We start from the raw sequence: 22,266 nt of genomic DNA on the forward strand, positions 1-22,266 counted from the left end.
AGAGAACACAGGCTGTGTCAGGGCTGCTTGCATTCTACTTTTTTTTTTTTTTTTTTTTTGAGATGGAGTTTTGCTCTTGTTGCCCAGGCTGGAGTGCAATGGCGTGATCTCAGCTCACTGCAACTTCCGCCTTCCAGGTTTCAGTGATTCTCCTGCCTCAGCCTCCTGAGTAGCTGAGATTACAGGCGCCCATTACCACACCTGGCTAATTTTATTTTTATTTTTTATTTTTTAGTAGAGATGGGGTTTTGCCCATGTTGGACAGGCTGGTCTTGAACTCTGACCTCAGGTGATCCATCTGCCTTGGCCTCCCAAATTGTTGGGGTTATGGGCGTGAGCCACCGCACCTAGCCTGCATTTCACTTTAATAGCTAGGAGGCCTCTGGAGCTATCGGTTGAAGTCAGTCAGAGCTGAAATTGAACCTTTACCTCATTATCTGGGCAACTTTGGGCAAGTGACAATCCCTCTGGGGTTTAGCTTCCTCTCTTAAATAGGTGGATAACACATTCAATCCTGAACACCCTGAAAAGGAGGCAAGGTGAAAACACCTGGTCCAATGCATAAGTGATCAATACTTGTTACATCCCCTTCTTCTTTCTTGTGTAATCAGAAACACCCTTTGTGTACAGGATTATTCAGCCTAACCCAGTTAATGAATCACATGTTGGTCTCTAGGCAACCTTCCCATTGGCCTTGGCATGTACTTTCCCCAGCAGGAGGAGCCCCCTCTGAATGTCCAGCCTTCCTCATTCTGCTAGACCCACCTATAGCTTCCTTGTAAGCTAATAAATCAGCAACATGGTTTATCAGTGTCCTGAGGTTTTGCGTAGCACAGCCTTTGGAATATGGTTATATTTTGGTTGAGTGAATAAAACTATGTCTCTAAACCTGTAAAAATTGAAGGCCACTTTTTTTTTTTTGAGACGGAGTGTCCCTCTGTCGCCCAGGTTGGAATGCAGTGGTGCAATCTCGGCTCACTGCAAGTTCTGCCTCCCGGGTTCACGCCATTCTCCTGCCTCAGCCTCCTGAGTAGCTGGGACTACAGGCGCCCGCCACCACTCCCGGCTAATTTTTTGTATTTTTAGTAGAGATGGGGTTTCACCATATTAGCCGTGATGGTCTCGATCTTCTGACCTTATGATCTGCCTGCGTTGGGCTCCCAAAGTGCTGGGATTACAGGCGTGAGCCACTGCGCCTGGCCTGAAGGCTACTTTTAAATACTTCCTATCAGTGAATCTCCTCAGTAGTTACAAATTCAGAATCTTCTGAATTTGTAAGATCTTGAAAAATTGGCATAGTGTTTGCTACTTTATAAGGAATGGTGGAAACTGAGGCAGAATTGGAAAGACACACACTGCTTGCTGGCACCCAGTATCAATTGCTGTCTTTGTCCTTATGAACAGAACCAAGATATTGTTCATAGCTAGACAGCAACATATCTAGGTAAAAATAACTTTCTTGAAGCTAGAGATGGGCATCTGACAGATTTTACTAAGACAGAAGAAGTCTGCCCTTGATTTCTGGGAAACTTTGCTTTCTTGCCCTAGTACTGTCTGACCCTTTCTCCTCGCCAATTCCTGCTTCTTTTCTAGAATGTGGATATAATAGGTGGAGCTGTGGCAGCCACTTCCAGGCCAAGGATAATTATAGAGCTGTTGACATTCTTGAGCTATAGAATTAACTGCCTACTTCTGAGCAACTGCCTTCTTCTGAGCTTGGTTTCTTAAGGAAAGAAAATAAACTCTAAGCCCTCTAGAATTTCTGAAAGGAAAATAAAAACTTGGGACCCCAGTTCACTCTGCCTAAAGGAAAAAAATGAAGCTGAAAGCTGAGTCATGTAAGAAACTGCATTTCCTTTTGTTCCTAAGCAGAGAGCTACAGATAAAAGGTTAAATATATCCACAGGTAGTTACTCTATGTTCACCTTATCTATGTGCTGAGTGCAAGATAAATACATAACTATTTCTCTGCCTGCTCCTTTCCTCTTGCAACATATGGGTTCAGTAATGTGACCATACCTCTCTTCTTTCCCCTCCAGCTCACTTTTCTCCTTTACATATTGAAGCCCTCAAATTCATCTTTGGAGAAAGGCACAGACCACAGACTGTTGCTGTGATTCTGTGTCATTTCTTCCAGGCACGCCCTTCACCTTGGCAGAACAGACTTCTAAATTGAGACCTGTCTCACATACTTATTGATTTATAACTTGTAAGCCTGTTTGGTTGGTTTTGGTTACTTGCAGTCAAATGCAATCCCAAATTGATACAGTAAAGTTTTGATTGGCTTTAAAATATTATGCAGGTCAGCCCATAATTTATTACATTTATCTCTATCATAACAATATTTCTGAATTATGAATATTTCTGAATTATGTAAAATGGAAAGACAGCCTATCATTATCAAGGTATCTATATCTGGAATATAGCTGCATTAAGGTGTTTTTAAAATTTATTGAGTTTATCACATTACATATAGATAACTAGTCCTTTTTAAACCAAAAAATCTGGCAGGCTATCTGGGACCACTGATATAAAATAATCTTCTCTCAACAGCCATTTATTTCCTGTTTGCCATAATAATTCAGAATTATCTCTACTAATGACATGCACCAAAGTTTTGATTTTGGAATAAAATTGTTTCTAATTCTGCAATGCTCAGGACTATACTAAGATACTCAATCTTTTAGAATACATAACTTGAGTTCAGTTTTGTAAATACATTCTACTACAATACGTGCTTCTCCTTCTATAGCATAGAGTTGTCACTGGCCATCATTTGGCCAGTTGTTACTGATGGAATGAGTGGCAGTAATGTGTTTTGCATGTAAGTCTGGCTCATAAAACCTCTCCATAGGCAATCCTTCATGGGGAATGGAGGCGATTCTCAACCTTGGAAGCTATGTGTTGACTATAGAACTTTCATCAGCCTGGGCTAAAAACTGAGCCAAACAGATCTGCATTGCCAAGCTGTTCACTTGTCCAGAACTGTTAGATAAACTAGAAATAAACTATTATGTTTAAACCATTCCATATCTTCAGTTTATATTTTCTAGCACTTAGCTAATACAAGGTGTCTTAAGAGCTGAATTGTACTTATTCATTAATTTGATATGAGTGTTCCCATGTGCCACCCCAGCTCCGTGGCCTCACCTTGCTTTCTAACCAGAGTAGCCCTAGCAAGTGGCTCATAGCATTCTATGCTGGTGGAGCCAGATCCCAGCTGAGGGCAGTAACATATTTACTATAATGAAGTTTCCATTCATAGGTCGTAAAGCTAAATCTGCATTTTCTTTCCCCTGATTCCATTTCCTGGTGACATTCGTTTCAGAAAAGGCAACCTCCAGCTCCACCCTCTCCCATCTATGTTGACTTCGGATGGAAGCTAATCACCTCCAGCTGTACTGGCCCCCAGCGCTCTGCTGGCCTAGTTTCACATGCCAGTGCAGGAAAACAAGGCCTCATGATTCCAACTCATGCAGAACAGAGATTTCCAAATGTCATTTAAAGCAATAGAAACCTTTTTTTCAAATGAAATCTCTGGCTACAACCCAATCTATAAAACTCCTGATTGAAGTGGGAATGGTGGTGGTAAAGCTTCTCTTGCCGTATTCAGAGCCAATTCTGAGGTAAGACCCAAACCTGTTATCTGTTGGGGCTTTAGATGGTTACTGTGGAGCTTTATATGTTTATTGATACTGTTTTCTGCCTTCAAATAGCCCCAGATTCTCGGGAATAGGTCCCAGCAAATTGCTGCACTTAAGTTTGGAAATTCAAGTCAACTAGCTCAGAACTGGTGCAGTCTTATGAGGATAAGCCAAGCAATTTCCTGGGTCTTAGAATGGTGTTGAGGCAAAACAGAGTCTAGAGACAGGAAGCCCAAGGCTGCCTTGTAATTGGACTAAGAGGAAAACCCTGCATTTCCAGGACCAAGTAATGAGGGGCCAAATGCCCATGCCCCTCTGAACCTCCCCTCCCCTATGTCATAAATGGGTATGTCTGTAATTGGTCCATTCTGAAACCATCGTTTGCTTATACATCACAGGCAGGATGCTTCTAATTGGTGCTAGGCAGAATCCTGCCTCTGGTCCCGGGCTGAATTCTTCATTTGTCTAGGGTGTAACCTATCAGAGGCCTCTAAAGAGTACTTAGGGGTGTTACCATGCTCTTGTAATTCAATAAAAACCCCAGGAACATTATAATCAGGGCTCTTGAGCCACGTGCTCAAGCCCACTTCCACTCTGTGGAGTGTACTTTCACTTCAATAAATCTATGCTTTCATCTTCCACTGCTTTGTCTGAGTATTTTGTTCAATTCTTTGTTCAACATGCCAAGAACCTGGACAACTCAACAGTCAAGAACATCCATCTGGTTACAGTGTCATGGCTGAATGAAGAAATACTGTTAGAATTAGAATTTAGTGAAACGAATTTAGTACTGAGAACAGAGAACCACTAAGTTAAAGCAGCTTTGCAGTCAATCTCTTTTCCTTCCTGTTTGGCAGAACCAAATATAAACCCCCAGGTAGTATGATATGTTTTCTTTGATTAGCCCTTGGTCAGTTGAGTACTGTGGATAGGAATTGAAAATATTCTGATTTATATATAAATTGGACTCAGTAAGTGGGCACCATTCACAAAGAGGTAGAAGGAAGAATCTGAATTTCTGAGCTACTTTTAAGCCAGTACATGACACCCACACCAGTACTTAGTGAAGATCTATCAGGATCTCTGACAACACCTCTACTCTCCACGGTTGTCATGACTGGGGCCAACTAGGGAGACGGGAAGTGGCGTCTGGAGGTCCTTGTCTTCCCACGGGCCTAGGTGCTGTTGAAAAATAACACACTGAAAATGACTAATTTGTCCGCACACAGTTTTGGCTTGTTCATGTTTTAAGGTGTGTTTTTATTTACAAAGTGAGATAATGCATTACAAACAGATGATGCAGTAACAGATAACTGATACTCCATTTTCATGAAAAAGTATATAAATATATTACAGGAAATTCTATATAGTAAACATTAGAAATTGATACAGTAAACATTTGCTACTTTTTTTCTATGCCAATATTATTGTCATTTAAAGCTTAAATACTGGTTTCAAGTATCCCCTATAAAATAACTACTTTATTAAAATATTGGAAAACATTTTTGCTATAAACAAGATGGGTGCATTAAAAATAGACTCAGCATGTCCTTGTAACAATGTCTGCTATCATCAAATGCTGCCTTTAATCATCCCTAAGATCTGCATTGTTTGGTTAGTGTTAAAATTTTGTAAATAATTATCATAGGTTAAAGTAGCTGTAAAAAAATACAGCATTTCAATATTATTTATTGTCAAGAAGAATACCTCTCTAAGATAGAGGAGAACCTGCATATTGTATGAACTTGCTGCTCTGTGATCTTTATTTTGGATAGAGAGCAGGAGTCTGCTGGAGGTTAAGGAAAGAAATGGAAATGCATGCAGAGGCTCTTTTCATGTCACTTTAGAAGCTGAGGCTGCTGTTTTTGCTCTTCTTCTGCTTGAAGACGTGTCAGGACATAAAGGATGACTTGATAGCAGAAAATATATTGATCCTATGGCCAAAAAAAAAAAAAAGATAACACTGTAGAACTTTAGATGTATAATGTAAATATTTTATATATATATATATAGCTATACCACTATTGGAAGTGATGTTTGATGAGTTTTGAAAAATATGGAAAAATTTTGTTAGAATGTTGAATGTAAGAAACAGGGTGTAGGCCAGGCGTGGTGGCTCACACCTGTTATCCCAGCACTTGGGGAGGCTGAGGTGGGCAGATCACGAGGTCAAGAGATTGAGACCATCTTGGCCAACATGGTGAAACTCTGTCTCTACTAAAAATACAAATATTAGCTGTGTGTGGTGGCACACACCTGTAGTCCTAGCTACTTGGGAATCTGAGGCAGGAGAATTGCTTGACCCAGGAGGCAGAGGTTGCAGTGAGCTGAGATCGTGCCACTGCACTCCAGCCTGTCAACAAAGTGAGACTCAGTCTCAAAAAAAAAAAAAAAAAAAAAGAAGCAGGGTATAGAATTGTGTGGTATTATAAAAATTATAAAAATATAGAAACCAAATTGGCAAAACAAAGAGAGAGAAAAAGCCTGATGGATGGGGGATGGAACTATCCCAGAATGCTAACTGAAGTTGTCTTTGATTGGTGGGCTACTACAATATTTTTTGTGCTTTGATTATACTTAGTGGAAAAATAACCTTCCTACAAAATTTCTTCTGGATTTGTTGAGCTCATTTTGATGTTTTAAAATGTCAAAAAATTAATAGCTAAGAAGCGATTCAAAATAATTGTCTTGCCAGGCATGGTGGTTCACGCCTGTAATCTCACCACTTTGGGAGGCCGAGGCAGGTGGATCACCTGAGGCCAGGAGTTCAAGACTAGCCTGGCCAATGTGGTGAAATCCTGTCTCTACTAAAGTGTGGTGGCAGGCACCTGTAATCCCAACTACTCAGGAAGGTGAGGCAGGAGAATCGCTTGAACCCGGGAGGCGGAGGTTGCAGTGAGCTGAGATCACACACTGCGCTCCAGCCTGTGCGACAGAGCGAGACTTCATCTCAGAAAAAAAACAAAAAAAGTGTATATATATATATATACATACACACATGCACACACACAGTCTTTAAATATTTTGGAACAAAAGCATGAAAATCAAAGTTTCTTTGAAAATGAACTACTTTGGTGAAATTATTTTCTATTAAGTTGATGGTGCAGAGATCTGACTCTTTTGTTATTTGGGAAGGAACTGAGTCTGAAAATAAAAAATTTCACAATATATTAAATGAAAAGTAATAAAACAACAACCACAGTTGAATCTCATTTAAAATAGCTGCATGTACGCATGTGCGAGCATGAATGAGTGTGCACACGTGTTTAGGACAAAGAATATAAGAACATCTAAAAACATTAACAGCTCTCTGAGAGTAAGAATACAAGTGGCCTTTTAAGTTTCTTTTTTGCTTATCTGTATTTTCACTTTTCCACACATTCATCCTTGACTCTTTCTCTGACACCACATACAACCCATTAGCAAATCCACTTCACATCATGTCCTCTTTCTTTCACTTTGTCCACACTTACCACTCCAGCTGTAGCCCCCCGGCTTGTCACCTAATTGATCTCCTTGCTTATAATCCTGCACCTTCCTCCCCAGACTTGGTGTCATTTTAACACAACAGGTCAGTAGTCCTTTAAAATGTGAGTCAGATCCCTGCCACTCCAGGCTCCCATTTCACTCAGAGAAAAGCCAAAGTCCTGGCCCGTCACCTTCCCTCTAACCTCACCTCCTCCTTCCCTCTTCTTTTCCTCATGCCCTGCCTGCCACATTGGCTGTGACCATACCTGAACACACAAGACCCTTGTACTTCCACACAGGTTGTCCCTCTGCCTGAAAGGCTCTTGTCCCCAGGGATCTACAGGACACTCTCTCTCTCTCTCTCTCTCTCTCTCTCTCCTTTACCTTCAAATCTTTGCTTAAGTGTTACTTTGTCAATGGTGCTACCCTGTTTAAAATCATACCCCCAACCTGCCATGACTGATTCCCTTTATCTATTTCACTTTTCTTTTCTCTAAAGCACTTATCACTTTCAGAGATCCTGTATAATTTACATGTTTAATATGTTTATCATCTTCCATCCTTATCAGTATCTTGCAAGAATATCTTTGTTATTCTAGCAAGGATCTTTGTTTTATTCACTGATGTGCTCCAGGCACCTAGAAGAGTTCCTAATATACAGTAAGCACTCAATAAATACCTGTTGAATGAACAAATGAATTAATGAACTTCCTAGGTGTAAAGGGCTGCGTATACCAATCAAAATGTTTTCCTTACCTCAAACGTGTGATTATAAATCAGCTTAATATTTAGAAGACAAGTTGAAATTAAAAGGTTTATGAAAGGAAAGTAGGCAAATGCTAATTTTTAAAGATAGCAAATTTCCCTATTTTTCAAGAGGTAGAGAAATGTTAATTTATGGATATTTGAAAATAGCTTCTACATCCCCCACTCTCCCATTATAAACACAAAGGATTGTGGAACTCTTCAGTGAAGACAGACACTCTAAATAAGGCACTCTCTGTGAAGGACACAATTGTCTCAGTGGGTGATCATTTCCTTTCAGGCAAGAGAAACGAAAATCATCAAAAGAGGATAAATGGACCCATATATTCACACTCCTTACAGAATGTCTTCTTGAAGCTAAGCAACTCCAGCCTGCCTTGCTGTGTTCCAGTCAATGCTGATGAATCCATTACCTCTCAGGGAATTTCTGTAGCAAGAATGTTACCTTCTATCTCTTTTTCAGGTTGGAAATAGGGAAGGAATGCCATTAATTACATAGTATTTTGTACCATTCTCAAACTATCCGCAGCATGCTATCCCATTCTCTGTAATCTCTTCAGTGCAGAGATTGCATTTTTAAATTAAAAGGCAACATTTTAAAAAGCTTGGAAGTATTTTAATTTTTTTCTGAATTAGTCCTCATGTTTAAAAAAAAGCCCGTCACTGCAGTAAATGTTTGGTTTTATGCTGTAACATGGGAACTCTCAAAAAAGAAAAATGGTTTAATAGGAACTTAAAAAAAATTAGAATCTTTATGAAAATTCTCATTAGGAGGCCCAGCCATGACTCACCTCCGTCTGAACCATTCCGTGTCTTTGTAGTCTCATGCAGCGTACCAAATCAGAGATATCAAACTGTCAGAGGAAACCACATGTGTGTTAGATTCAACGGGTAACTGGATTTGAACCTCAAAAGGATCACAGAGGGGAGGCTTATGTAAAATTCTGTATCCCATTCTTCTTCCCCTTCTGGTAGTCTTGGGAAACTCTCGTTGACAAAATGACTTGGCGAGTGGACTTTGTCATCACTTGGTATTCTTGTTTTTGATCTTTCTAAGAATTAGGAAAGGTTAATCTATTTGAAAATCTCCCAAAGAAAAGAAATTCTCTTCCCCATGAAATGTAACTAATTTCTAATATTACAATTTAAAAAAGGTAAATTATTTTTCCTACACATTGCTCTTCTGATAAACATATTTCCACCCTAAAAAAGATCTTTTGACTTCAGCTGAGATTGAACAGTTGGAAATCAGGGAGAAAAAGACTATTTGGTTTCATCCTATAAATTACTATAGCTAGCGTGTAAAGTGCTTTTAACTAAAATTCTTTAAGAGACTATGATTTTAATTACACATTATGGTAAGATATTCTAGTGTTTTAAATAAGGTTTATATTAGAGTTCAAAAGTAAGATTATACTCTTAGAATAATTTTTTATGTAGAGTAATTGTTTAGAGAGAAATTATTTAGCATTAATTTTATAATAAAATGTATATATTTTTACACATACATACAAAAATACAAGCTTTTTCATTTCAAAAAATACTTTCCTTTGTACTTCAATTATTTCTATCTTTAACGTGTGATAACAATACTATCTTACACCAGCCTAAAGACTATAAAGGGTAAAATGAAATACTGCATAAAAGGCCTCTGAGCACACAGTTTAAAAAAACCCAGTAAACAAGTATAAAACTGAAGCATTATTTTTTGTTGATCATGGCCTATGTAGTTTTGAATACCAATGTTTACAAAAATACAGTTTTCTATAATAATATAATAAGAAAATGAAGGCAGTCATATAAATTCATAAGTTAAAAAATCCCAAGATCACAACACATTATCAAAAATTAGACTCCATCATTATTTCTGGACAAATGCTTACTCAGCCTGTATCTTGTACTCACATCAAGATCCTGACTGATTAATCCCAGAACCACATCTATGCAAATCAGGGTCCCTGAACGTCCAATGCCAGCACTGCAGTGCGTGATGATAGGGCCTGATCTGTGGATGTGTCTCATGTAGGAGATAAAAGTAAGCAGATCATCTGGTTGAGAAGGTGTATCATGGTCTGGCCAGGCAGTGAAATTCAGATGAGAAATATGGCGCACCTCTCTGGTCTGAAATTGTACAATAGAATAAGTGGATCATGACATGTTACATTGTTCACATACAATTTCTTTCTTTCTCTTTCTTTTCTTTCTTTCTTTCCTTCCTTCCTTCCTTCCTTCGTTCCTTCCCTCCTTCCTTCCTTCTTTTCTCTCTTTCTCTCTGTCTCTCTGTCTCTCTGTCTCTCTCTCTCTCTCTCTCTCTTTCTCTCTTCCTTTCTTCCTTTCTTTCTTTCTTTCTCAGATAGGCTCTCACTCTGTCGCCCAGGCTGGAGTGCAGTGGTACAATCTCGGCTCACTGCAACCTCTGCCTCCCAGGTTCAAGCAATTCTCCTGCCTCAGCCTCCAGAGTAGCTGGGATTACAGGCCCACGTTGCCACATCCAGCTAATTTTTGTATTTTTAGTAGACATGGGGTTTCACCACGTTTTGTCAGGCTACTCTTGAATTCCTGACCTCAACTGATCCACCCACCTTGGCCTCCCAAAGTGTTGAGATTTGGGAAGCGTGAGCCACTGTGCCCGGCCACAATTAATTCTTAATATTCTATTGTGCTGTCAAATTTTGGCTTGTCTATAGGACCAGATCAAAGGAAAAGTGGAAGAAACTAAATGGCTCCATTAAGAAAAACATGGAAGGCCTCTATCAAGGTTGCTAGAGCCACATTTGAAATATGGATAAAAACTACTTTTTGGGAACCCTAAAAACAAATTACATTTTGATATGGATAACAACCATTTTTGGTGACCCCATTCCAAATGCACATCAGATAAAAGTCAGAGTCACTGCAACCCTACCTAATCTGGCCCTGTTTCCTCTTAGACCTCACCTCCTCCTCTTTTTCCCCATGGTCACTTTTCTCAAGCCAAATGATTCTCTGTGGCTTTAAATACAGTGTGCACAGTTTGGTCTCAGGACTTTTGTACTGGCTCTTTCTGACTGGAATGGTTTTCTCCTCAGATATTCCCTCCATGGCTCACTCAACTCATTCACATTTTTCCTCAAATGCCATTTTCTCATGCCTTCCCTGGCTGCTTGTTGAAAATTATGACATACTTCTCATTCTCCCCCAACCAATTGTCCTTCTCTGTTTTATTTTTTCCCACAGCACTATCAGGACTGGTATTTCCTCTTCAAAATGTAAGCTCCATGAGGTTAGAAATTTTTTTTTGTGTGTTGCTAACTGCCAAATCTCTATAAAGGGGTTGAGTTCTATAAAAATGTGTGGATTAAGTGGATAAATCACTTGCAGAATATTGAACAACTGTGCTAGCCTAAGTAATAGGTAAGCTAGTGTAAATCAATAAAAAATCATAAATCAAAAATTATGAAAGAAATTCTCAGGCTACATTTACATGACACCAATAGAACTTAACTGATACGATATGCTTTGTTTCTATAAAAGTAAAATCACTGTTTCCTTAAGACAGTTAAATCTCTATGGGAAACATTACTCACACCTAGCTGGGATACTGTGCACAGGGGTGCAGTAAGGTGAGGGAGAACACAGAGTGAGGAAACAGTAGCAGCTTTACTTCAGGTACTGCCACTTATCTAATTCAAGCTATACTGATCCAGTGGTCAGGTAATTGCAGTATGAATGATCTGAATAACAGTTGCTTATGCTAAAATTATCCATGTATTCCTAAATATGTTAAGTTGCCTTTTATGAGGGAATATTTTCTACTTATAGATTTTAAAAATAGTTTTAATGAGTCTACTTAGAGGTCTGACCATAAAAACACAAGTTTCCAACATGCAATTTCTGAGCCATTTTGTGCTATCACCAAGGATGATCATCATACTAAAAGTCCTGCGTTTTCATTTTCATTTTAGTACAGCACATACTAGAGGAACCTGGCAGAATTCATGAAGACGGTCACATTTAAACTTTACTACATAAAGAGAAAATAGCTAGCATTAGTTCCATTGCATGGGAACTAGGAAGTCACTGTCTTTTATCTAGAAATAGCATTGGTGCAATCATGGAAAGAGTCCAGGCTTGGATTACAACTAGGAGATACACCTTGCAATATGGAAAGATTTAATTCACTTACCTGAATATCTTCAAGGGTCATTGCCCTCACCACAAAGCCCTTCAGCTGCTGCATTCTCACAAGAGCCAGTCGAAGCCTGTTGCTGACCATTGTTGTTTTGCCTAGGATGTTGGGCCAATAGCGCTGGCATTTGATTTTTTCTCCTTCTACTTCTTGAGTCATCATGGCTATCACTGTGGATTTTTGCTCCCAAATCATCTGCCAGAAGTCTCCAACAGTTGAAGGCAGTGGTCCTTGGCAGGCAATGTAAATGAACTCTTCCTTCCCAACTGGTATCTTAATAAAGCTGGCATTGATATAGCCACCTTCATCTCCAAGAGGCACTCTTGTAGCATCATCTGTGAATTTTCCACAAGAAAACAGAGCCATCCATATCATGCATTTTAAACAAGAGTCTTACAAATTGCATGAGTCAAAGGTCATGAGAAATCCTCATAGTCATAGATGAAATCACTGATGTATTTTGACAGAAGTATATTTTAAAATTGTAGCACAGCCAAATTATTTTATATTTATTCTTTTTGCTCATGTTACAAGTATCGAAGGTGTCAGTTTAGTGAGTTTCTGACATATGAAATTTGGTATTATTTACATAGATTTAGTTGAAATTAAAATTAGTAAGTTAATAAATGCATTTAGAATTGCCTAATAAGTAACTAGAGAAACAAAGAAAAAGAACTGGTACTTCTCCATGATTATTTTAATGATGATGACAATAATAATAATAGCACTGAAAGGCAACGCCAAAAAATTTTTCATAGAACAAAATTTAGTATTACAATAACACTATTAAAGTATATATTGCAAACGTTATTGGCATAACTCTCACTCACCTAATAAAATTATATTCTCAGAAGCCAAAACAATAAATTAACACAATAAATAAAATAACAGATCATTTTATTCTCCAGGCATAAAGGCCCTTATCTTTGTTTTATTATAATTTCATATAGTTAAAATGTAATTTTTTAAACCAGGCTGCCCCAGTGAAAAGTATGTATAAGCTATCATTCACTGAGGTTGTATTGTCCAAGATTTATCTAAGAGAATAAATTTACATGTATTACATACCTTAGAAGTTATTTCTATTTCTCTTTCAAATATCCATAAATTTAACTGGTAATTCCTGTGATTACCAAACTAAAACCTTTTAATGATAGGTTTCAAAATCCCCTACCAATTGCCCTTTTTACTTGACTTCTATCTCTTAGTCCATACTGGTCATTTGTTTTGTGGGAACAAATCCACTCATTAGTTTTGGATTTATGGCTTGTCCTATTCTGATTTTGAGATATTCAACTGGTCATTATGCTGTCTAAAATAACTCCCATACACTTTATGCCAAACAAAGATCTGATCCACTTCTTAAAGGTTGTCTAAGATTCATTTTTTACATGAAGCTTTCCAAAATGAATTTGTATTTTCTATCTAGGTTAGAAAAATACAATTGCATTATTACTTATCACATGACTTGTCACTATTGAGTTTGTTTATTATTTATCTTTAGATTTATGGTTTCTTGGTAAAGATAGGGTCAGTGTGTCATATGTTATAATTCAAAGTGCTAACATATATACATGTGGCTGGTAATTATAAGAATTTTCTAGAGGTATTTTGGCACATATATTCATACATAATTTAAAAAAATCACAGTGTGATTTTTTTTACATGTGATTTTTACATGGGTAAAAATGACTGCTTTTCTTTTTTCTTTTTCTTTTTGGGATGGAGTCTTACTCTATTGCCCAGGCTGGAGTGCAGTGGCATGATCTCGGCTTGCTGCAACCTCCACCTCCCGGGTTCAAGCAATACTCCTGTCTCAGCCTCCCAAGCAGCTGGGATTATAAGCATGAACCACCACTCCGGCTAATTCCTGTATTTTACAGTAGAGATGAGGTTTCACCATGTTGGCCAGGCTGGTCTTGAATTCCTGATCTCAAGTGATCTGCCTCCCTCGGCCTCCCAAAGTGCTGGAATTACAGGTGTGAGCCACTGCACTGGGCCAAAATGATTGTTTTTATTCCCTTCTGGTATCTGAAATGTCTAATATAGGCTGGTAGTACCACTGTAGTCATATGCATGTACACAGCAATTCATTACTATAGATATTTCTCTAAACTAAAAATAAGGGGAATAAATTGATGGTGGTTGTGATAAATGAATCCAACCAAGAAAATCCTCATCCAGAAGCCAGTTCCTATTTTTAAAAAGATTTTAAAATTAATGATTTGGCATCACTGACTAATTTCAAATACTGTATACTAGTAAAAATTCAGGACTATTCTAACAAATATTTCAGGTTCCTCTAACTGATTTTCAGAATATGTATGTAATTTAAAAGGGAATTCACACAGAATATTTCAATGTATTTTTTACTGATATAAATCTGTGAATGTATGTGTATGCACATGGTTATGTGAAAGATAGGTAAGTTAAACACAAAAAAATTTAATCCATTCAAATTATACTGATCACATATTAAATTTAAAGCCAAACTGGAACTTACAGGGAAGTATATTTTTATATCTGTTCTTCCTTCTGTTTTCCTTAGTTTGCCCAATTAGACACTGATCCAAAGGTTTTAATTCTTGAAGATTCTGTAAGCAAAAAATGGAAATAAATTTGTTGAGATAAGCAGTAAATTCAGTAATAACTGCAAATACTTTAAATGTGTAGAGTGCAAAATTGGTTGATGAGGGCTGATTCTAGTGTCAAATACAGATGTCCTAAATAAGCCTAAAGTCAACAGTGATTTGTTAAGTCAGCATTGAAATAATATTGTTACAAGTATCTTCAATTGAACACGTTGCAGTCAACTTTATGAGACAGAACTTTGTGTCTTAATTTTTAACTTCTGTTTAAAAGTGTTTATATTTTAGAAAAAAATACAATTTAAAAAACCCAACTCTGCCACAATGATGAGCTAGAGCACAATTTATTGACAGTATTGTCTGTGAGGGATACAGAATATTCCATGTGGGGTGTTGTTGTGGTCAGATAGTCCTAGGTTCTAAAGTCAATTCTTGCTCACTTTTCATTCTTTCACTCATTCAAAAAATATAATTGCATGCCCACTATATGCAAGGTACTGTAATAAGTGATGGGAATACAGTGGGTGAGCAAGAAGATAAGATTTTGGCCCTCCTGGACTTTACAGCTTATTGGGAGAAAGACACAATAAAGAAGTAAACAAATATTGTAGTATATGTCTTGAAGAAACCAATAAGCTGCTGTGGCAGATAAATCCTTATAAACACTACTTTAGAAGGGTTGTAATGGAAGTTTTCCGATGGTGACATTTAAATCTAAGAACTTAAAGAAGAAATCATTCCATAGCATGGTAATGAGGAGAGGAAAATACCTTAATTACTGAGCTTCAGTTTCACAGTCTATAATGGAATTAATATTTTGAGGAATATATACAAAGCAACAAGCACATAGCAGAAGCTCTTATTAAAGTTAACTCCTTTTAGTGGCTACAAAGCTTAGGAACTAGGCAAATAAGCCGATGGTTTGAGGAAGAGGGGCAACGTCAACCTCAAAACCACTCTCTTTTCTAGTGGTAAATATGGACGGTGCCATGAGACCACAGGAGCTAGGGCTCTGAGCCATTGCTGCTTTGAACTAGGACACACATTCTTGGAGCTGTACTCAGTTAGAACCTGCTGTTAATGATGAAACATGTCTACAATACACTAATTATAAAGTTTAGTGGATGGCTGAAATTTATACTTGGCCCCCTTTTTTTTTTTTTTCTAACATTTTTACCTTAACTATGAGGCAGGAAGGATAATCTTCAGGGAAATGTATCAAGTTCCAAGTAGTTAACATTTTAAATCACTATTATTGGAATCCCAATAAGAAAAATTAATTTTCTGCTAGAAGTGATAAGGTGGTGCTTTTAGAGTTGGAAAATTTTCAAAATTTCTTCTAATCTTGGGCTAGTAAAGATACATTTTCCTTACAAACTAACTGCATACACCTTGGGAGAGAATCATTGGCAGAAGCCACTTACCTCCAGCTCCTTAGAAGGAATTCCTTGATCTAGCAAACCCCGCAGGACTCGAATGACTGATTTTAAGTTGGCCCCCGTGTATTTACCAGAGGGAAGCACTTTGACGACAGGGAGTACAGCAAGCTCCTCGTTTGTCAGAAAGGAATGATCTAATAGGAAGACAGCAATTTACAAACAGTTCCTCCAGAACAGATTTAACTAAGTGAACTAATTTCAGCCTACGTTCACCTCATCTTACAAAAGGGAAAGTCTATTTATTTATTTAGAGATAGAATCTTGTTCTATCTCTTTATGAGACAGAACTTTGTGTCTTAATTTTTAACTTCTGTTTAAAAGTGTTTATATTTTAGAAAAAAATACAATTTAAAAAACCCAACTCTGCCACAAAGTGATGAGCTAGAGCACAATTTATTGACAGTATTGTCTGTGAGGGTTATAGAACATTCCATGTAGGGTGTTGTTGTGGTCAGATAGTCCTAGGTTCTAAAGTCAATTCTAAAGTCAAATGTCGCCTAGGATGGAGTACAGTTCTGTAATCACAGCTCACTGCAGCCTTGATCTCCCAGGCTCAAGGGATCCTCCTGCCTCAGTCTCTCAAGTAGCTGGGACCACAGTCATGCACCACTCTGTGTCTGGCTAATTTTTAAATATTTTTGAAGAGAAGGGGTCTCCCTATGTTGTCCAAGCTGGTCTTTAACTCCTGGCCTCAAGTGATCCTCCTGTCTCGGCTTCCCCAAGTGCTGGGACAAGAGACGTGAGCTACTGCACCTGGCTAGGAAGGTCTTTATGTTATTTTATTTTATTTATTTTATATATTAATATATGTGTGTGTGTATATACACATGTAATAAATATATATGTATATATGTGTATATATATAAATGTGTGTGTGTGTGTGTATATGTATAACCACTCTACCTGGCTAGGAAAGTCTTTATTTTATTTCATTTATTTTATACACACACACACACATGGTCTGATTTTGTAGCCCAGGCTGGAGTGCAATGGCACAATCACAGCTCAATGCAGCTTCAGCCACCTGGCTCAGGTTGTCCTCCCACGTCAGCCTTCCTGGTAGCTGGGACTACAGGTAAGCACCACCACGCCTGGGTAATTTTTTGTATTTTTTTGTAGAGGTAGGGTTTTGCCATGTTACCCAAGCTGGTCCTGAACTCCTGGGCTCAAGCGATCCGCCCACCTCGGCCTCCCAAAGTGCTGGGATTCCAGGCATGAGCCATTGTGCCTGGCCAGGAAAGTCTTTAAATACGCAACAACTAATAATATTTCCCCCAGAACAGATTTAATTAACAAATGAACTAATTTCAGCCCATTCTTACCTCATTATACAAAAGGGAAAGTCTTTAAATATGAGAGAATAAATAAGGTAATAGAATTAATAGGTAGGCTGATAACTACAATTAACACAGGGAAGTCTGCCCTAGCACATTCTCACACCCAACTTTTAAGGAGATGCCTCACTGAAGTTCAGAAGTGTTTAAGATTCTCGGCTCTCATTTATTTACAGTTTCTAAAGGAGTTATGTTGTTTCTTTTTGCTTCTCTTGACTCAAATGGCACTTTTTAAACATTTTTGATAAGGGATTTATCATAGGCAGCCTGGGGACAGCTTGTTTCTTTTCCCTGCAAAACCAGCCATAAAAAGGTAATTGTACTTAGTTCTCAGAATTTCAGAAACAACATAATAGGTAGGCAATTTTTTAAAAGAAGTATTCTAGATAACAGTAAATGGGATTCTTTCAACAACAGAACTCTGTTACAGTAAGAGAAGATGAATTTTTCTGAAGAATCCCAAACTTCACAATATTCTCTATTTTATGCTCCCCTGACTCCTTACACACATCACACAGACACACACACTAAAATCTTAATCTCATATATAGAGAAAGGTTTTATAAATGATGGGAAAAGATGAAAAAATCACAGCACATCAAACAAATACAAAATTGGTATGTGTTAAGACGAACAGAAATTATTTTAAAAAACAAACTTTTAGTTAAATAAATACCTTTAAATTGTTACAAGAGTCAATGGAACCATCATTTAGCAGGTAATTGAGAATTATAATGACAATATCCTTTGCTTCAGTACTTTTACTCTAAAATGTGACCATAAGTAAAACATATGTATATACATCCTTTTTATGAACAGTTTGATTGCAGAAAAGCAAACGTATTTTAGATATTTCTTAGCCTAGTTTTTCTTAAACTGGGCTCTGCTGACCCATGGAGGCAAGTATTTCTACATAAGCATTTAAAAATTTTGTTTTAATTTCAAGATAATATAAAAAGCACATTCTAGATCACCTGAATAACCAACTCGTAACTAAACACTGAATTAGTTCAGTGCCTTGAGTTGCAATGTGTTGCTCACCCTGGCACCAGTAGAGAATGATAATCTAAAATAACGGCATTAAATGTTATTCAAACTGTTTCATAAACATTCTCAGTGCTTCTTATGTTCTCAAATTTGAGAAATGCTGTCCTAAAGTTTTACAAGTATGCTTAGCTGTAATTGAAATTCTAATCTGCATAGCATATGCAGCTTAAACTGTTACCCGCTCCCTCCCCACCCAAAAAACCCCAGGAACTCATTACAAAAAATTACCAAATTTAGTTCTATTACTACTTTTCATTTAAATTAACTTCTAAGAACATGGGGAAAGTAAGAGAGACGCTTCAGAAATTCCTTACTATGGGAGATTACTCTAGGAACACTGATTTCTCTCTTCACCATCCATCCTTGGCACTTAGGGCCAGTTATCCCTGGTGTTTGATAGCTTTCTCCATGCAAATAAAGAATTCCCTTGACTTCTTTGGGAGTTGAGTCAACTATCATAGAAGAGCTGTGGGTCTGATTTAGTACCTGCTGTATGGAAATTATTTATAATTGAAGGCAATCGTTATCCTAGAAAAAGCGAGGGGAAACTTCTTGCTATAGACTGCACAAGTGTAGCTTTAATTATGTCAATCAGCTGACTAAAGCATTTTCATGATGCAGCTAAGATATAGGCAACAATGATGCTGGCACTGTGAGGGATACAAAACTAAAGACACCTCAAAAAGGTTAACATTTAGCTGGGGCAGAGTTTGGCTGGGAATACAAAATTTACTCATATGAAATAACAACTCTTACAGAACTGCATGTCAGTGCAACAGGAACTTAAAGGCTGGATGGATGAGCAAGGGCTACAGTGCTGGACATGCATGTTTTACACATACCAACAGTCTAGCCAAGTCAAGAAAGTGTTAATTAAACTGTTAATATCATTCATTCTTTCTTTCTTTTTTTTTTTTTTTTGAGACAACCTCTTGCTCTATCGCTCAGGCTGGAGTGCAGTGACACAATCTTGGCTCATTGCAACCTCTGCCTCCTGGGTTCAAGCGATTCTCCTATCTCAGCCTCCTGAGTAGCTGGGTGCCCGCCACCATGACCAGCTAATTTTTGTATTTTTAGAAGAGATGGGGTTTTGCCTGTTGGTCAGGCTGGTCGAACTCCTGACCTCAGGTGATCAGCCTGCTTCGGCCTTCCAAAGTGCTAGGGTTATAGGCGTGGGCCAGCACACCCAGCCTAAGCTGTTAATATCTTTTAAAAAAACTAAGACTTTGCTTTGAATGACAAAACCATGTTCTTTCATTATAGTAACACTTCCTGATATGAAATAAGAGGAATGAAACGCTGGATAGAATTTCATTTCTCTATTGGCTCAGTAACAACATACAAAGGCAGTAATAGTGAAACAGACCAATGGATTCCCGATCATAAAAGAGAAGGTTGGGATTCTAGGATAATAATAATTATTGGCCAGGTGCAGTGGCTCACGCCTGTAATCCCAGCACTTTGGGAGGCCCAGGTGGGTGGATTACCTGAGGTCAGGAGTTACAGACCAGCCTGGCCAACATGGTGAAACCCCATCTCTACTAAAAAGAGAAAAAAATAGCCAGGCATGGTGGCACACACCTGTAATCCCAGCTACTCGGGAGGCTGAGGCAGGAGAATTGCTTGAATTCAGGAGATAGAGGTTGCAGTGAGCCAAGATTGTGCCACTGTATTCACCAGCCTGGGCGACAGAGCAAGATTCTGTCTCAAAAAAAAAAAAAAAAAAAAAAGGTGCCCCTTGACTTCTCCTTCCAGAATGGCAAATTACGACTTCATATTTCCACTTACAGTATGTATAGATGGTCAAACTGAGGGGGCGTGCCCAAGATGGCCGGATAGGAACAGCTCCAGCCTCCAGCTCCCAGTGTGAGTGATACAGAAGACGGGTGATTTCTGCATTTTCAACTGAGGTACCGGGTTCATCTCACTGGGGAGTGCTGGACAATCAGTGCTGGTCAGCTGGTGCAGCCCGACCAGCGAGAGCTGAAGCAGGGTGAGGCATCGCCTCACCTGGGAAGCACAAGGGGAAAGGGAATCCCTTTTCCTAGCCAAGGGAAACTGAGACACACAACACCTGGAAAATCAGGTAACTCCCACCCTAATACTGCACTTTACCAAGGGTCTTGGTAAATGGCACACCAGGAGATTATATCCCACACCTGGCCCGGAGGGTCCCACACCCACGGAGCCTCCCTCATTGCTAGCACCGCAGTCGGAGATCTAACTGCAAGGCGGCAGCGAGGCTGCAGGAGGGGCACCTGCCATTGCTGAGGCTTATGTAGGTAAACAAAGCTGCCCGGAAGCTCGAACGGGGTGGAGCCCACCGCAGCTCAAGGAGGCCTGCCTGCCTCTGTAGACTCCTCCTCTGGGGACAGGGCATAGCTAAACAAAAAGCAGCAGAAACCTCGGCAGAGGTAAATGCCCCTGTCTGATAGCTTTGAAGAGAGCAGTGGATCTCCCAGCACGGAGGTTGAGATCTGAGAACGGACAGACTGCCTGCACAAATGGGTCCCTGACCCCTGAGTAGCCTAACTGGGAGACATCCCCCACTAGGTGCAGACCTACACCTCACACCTCACACAGTGGGGTACACCCCTGAGATGAAGCTTCCAGAGCAAGAATCAGACAGCAACACTCGTTGTTTAGCAACATTCTATCTTCTGCAGCCTCTGCTGCTGATACCCAGGCAAACAGGGTCTGGAGTGGATCTCAAGCAAACTCCAACAGACCTACAGCTGAGGGTCCTGACTGTTAGAAGGAAAACTAACAAACAGAAAGGACACCCACATCAAATCCCCATCAGTACATCACCATCATCAAAGACCAAAGGCAGATAAAACCAAAAGATGGGGAAAAAGCAGTGCAGAAAAGCTGGAAATTCAAAAAATCAGAGCGCATCTCCCCCTCCAAAAGAACGTAGCTCATCACCAGCAATGGAACAAAGCTGGAAGGAGAATGACTTTGATGAGTTGAGAAAAGAAGGCTTCAGTCGATCAAACTTCTTAGACCTAAAGGAGAAACTACATAACCAGTGCAAAGAAACTAAAAACCTTGAAAAAAGAATGGATGAATGGATAACTAGAATAATCAATGCAGAGAAGACCTCAAAAGAACTGATAGAGATAAAAACCATAACATGAAGACTACGTGACAAATGCACAAGCTTCAGTAACCAACTTGATCAACTGGAAGAAAGAGTATCAGCGATTGAAGATCAAATGAATGAAATGAAGTGAGAAGAGAAGCACGGAGAAAAAAGAGTAAAAAGAAATGAACGAAGCCTTCAAAAAGTATGGGATTATGTGAAAAGATCAAATCTACGTCTGATTGGTGTGCCTAAAAGTGAGGGGGAAAATGGAACCAAGTTGGAAAACACTCTTCAGGATATCATCCAGGAGAACTTCCCCAACCTAGTAGGGCAGGCCAACATTCAAATTCAGGAAATACAGAGAATGCCACAACGATACTCCTCGAGAAGAGCAACTCCAAGACACATAATTGTCAGATTAACCGAAGTTGAAATGAAGGAAAAAATGTTAAGGGCAGCCAGAGAGAAAGGTCGGGTTACCCACAAAGGGAAGCCCATCAGACTAATAGCAGATCTCTCGGCAGAAACTCTCCAAGTCAGAAGAGAGTGGGGGCCAATATTCAACATTCTTAAAGAAAATAATTTTCAACCCAGAATTTCACATCCAGCCAAACTAAGTTTCATAAGTGAAGGAGAAATAAAATTCTTTACAGACAAGCAAATGCTTAGAGATTTTGTCACCACCAGGCCTGCCCTACAAGAGATCCTGAAGGAAGCACTAAACA

The 22,266-nt window shown here is 38.9% G+C and overlaps 2 protein-coding genes across 13 annotated transcripts in view; one reads left to right on the forward strand and one right to left on the reverse strand.

Annotated features, from left to right (window-relative positions):
• Positions 1 to 8,644, forward strand: part of SLC10A6 (solute carrier family 10 member 6) — a 39,631-nt gene extending 30,987 nt beyond the window's left edge. Inside the window, exon 6 of the mRNA XM_033214168.1 lies at positions 8,158 to 8,644. Within this exon, the coding sequence (XP_033070059.1) occupies positions 8,158 to 8,351 (194 nt within the window). The 3' untranslated portion in view covers positions 8,352 to 8,644. The remainder of the gene's footprint in view (positions 1 to 8,157) is intronic.
• PTPN13 (protein tyrosine phosphatase non-receptor type 13) overlaps positions 4,874 to 22,266 on the reverse strand; it is a 227,187-nt gene continuing 209,794 nt past the window's right edge. For all 12 annotated transcript variants that reach the window (XM_033214154.1, XM_033214164.1, XM_033214160.1 and 9 more), the window contains 6 exons: positions 16,058 to 16,206; positions 14,549 to 14,639; positions 12,043 to 12,380; positions 9,783 to 9,998; positions 8,669 to 8,731; positions 4,874 to 5,578 (listed from right to left, as the gene is read on the reverse strand). In XM_033214154.1, the coding sequence (XP_033070045.1) occupies positions 5,483 to 5,578; positions 8,669 to 8,731; positions 9,783 to 9,998; positions 12,043 to 12,380; positions 14,549 to 14,639; positions 16,058 to 16,206 (953 nt within the window). In that variant the 3' untranslated portion in view covers positions 4,874 to 5,482. The remainder of the gene's footprint in view (positions 5,579 to 8,668; positions 8,732 to 9,782; positions 9,999 to 12,042; positions 12,381 to 14,548; positions 14,640 to 16,057; positions 16,207 to 22,266) is intronic.

The sequence above is a fragment of the Trachypithecus francoisi genome, unplaced genomic scaffold, assembly GCF_009764315.1.
Source record: "Trachypithecus francoisi isolate TF-2019V2 unplaced genomic scaffold, Tfra_2.0 Lachesis_group1, whole genome shotgun sequence".
Classification (NCBI taxonomy): domain Eukaryota; kingdom Metazoa; phylum Chordata; class Mammalia; order Primates; family Cercopithecidae; genus Trachypithecus; species Trachypithecus francoisi.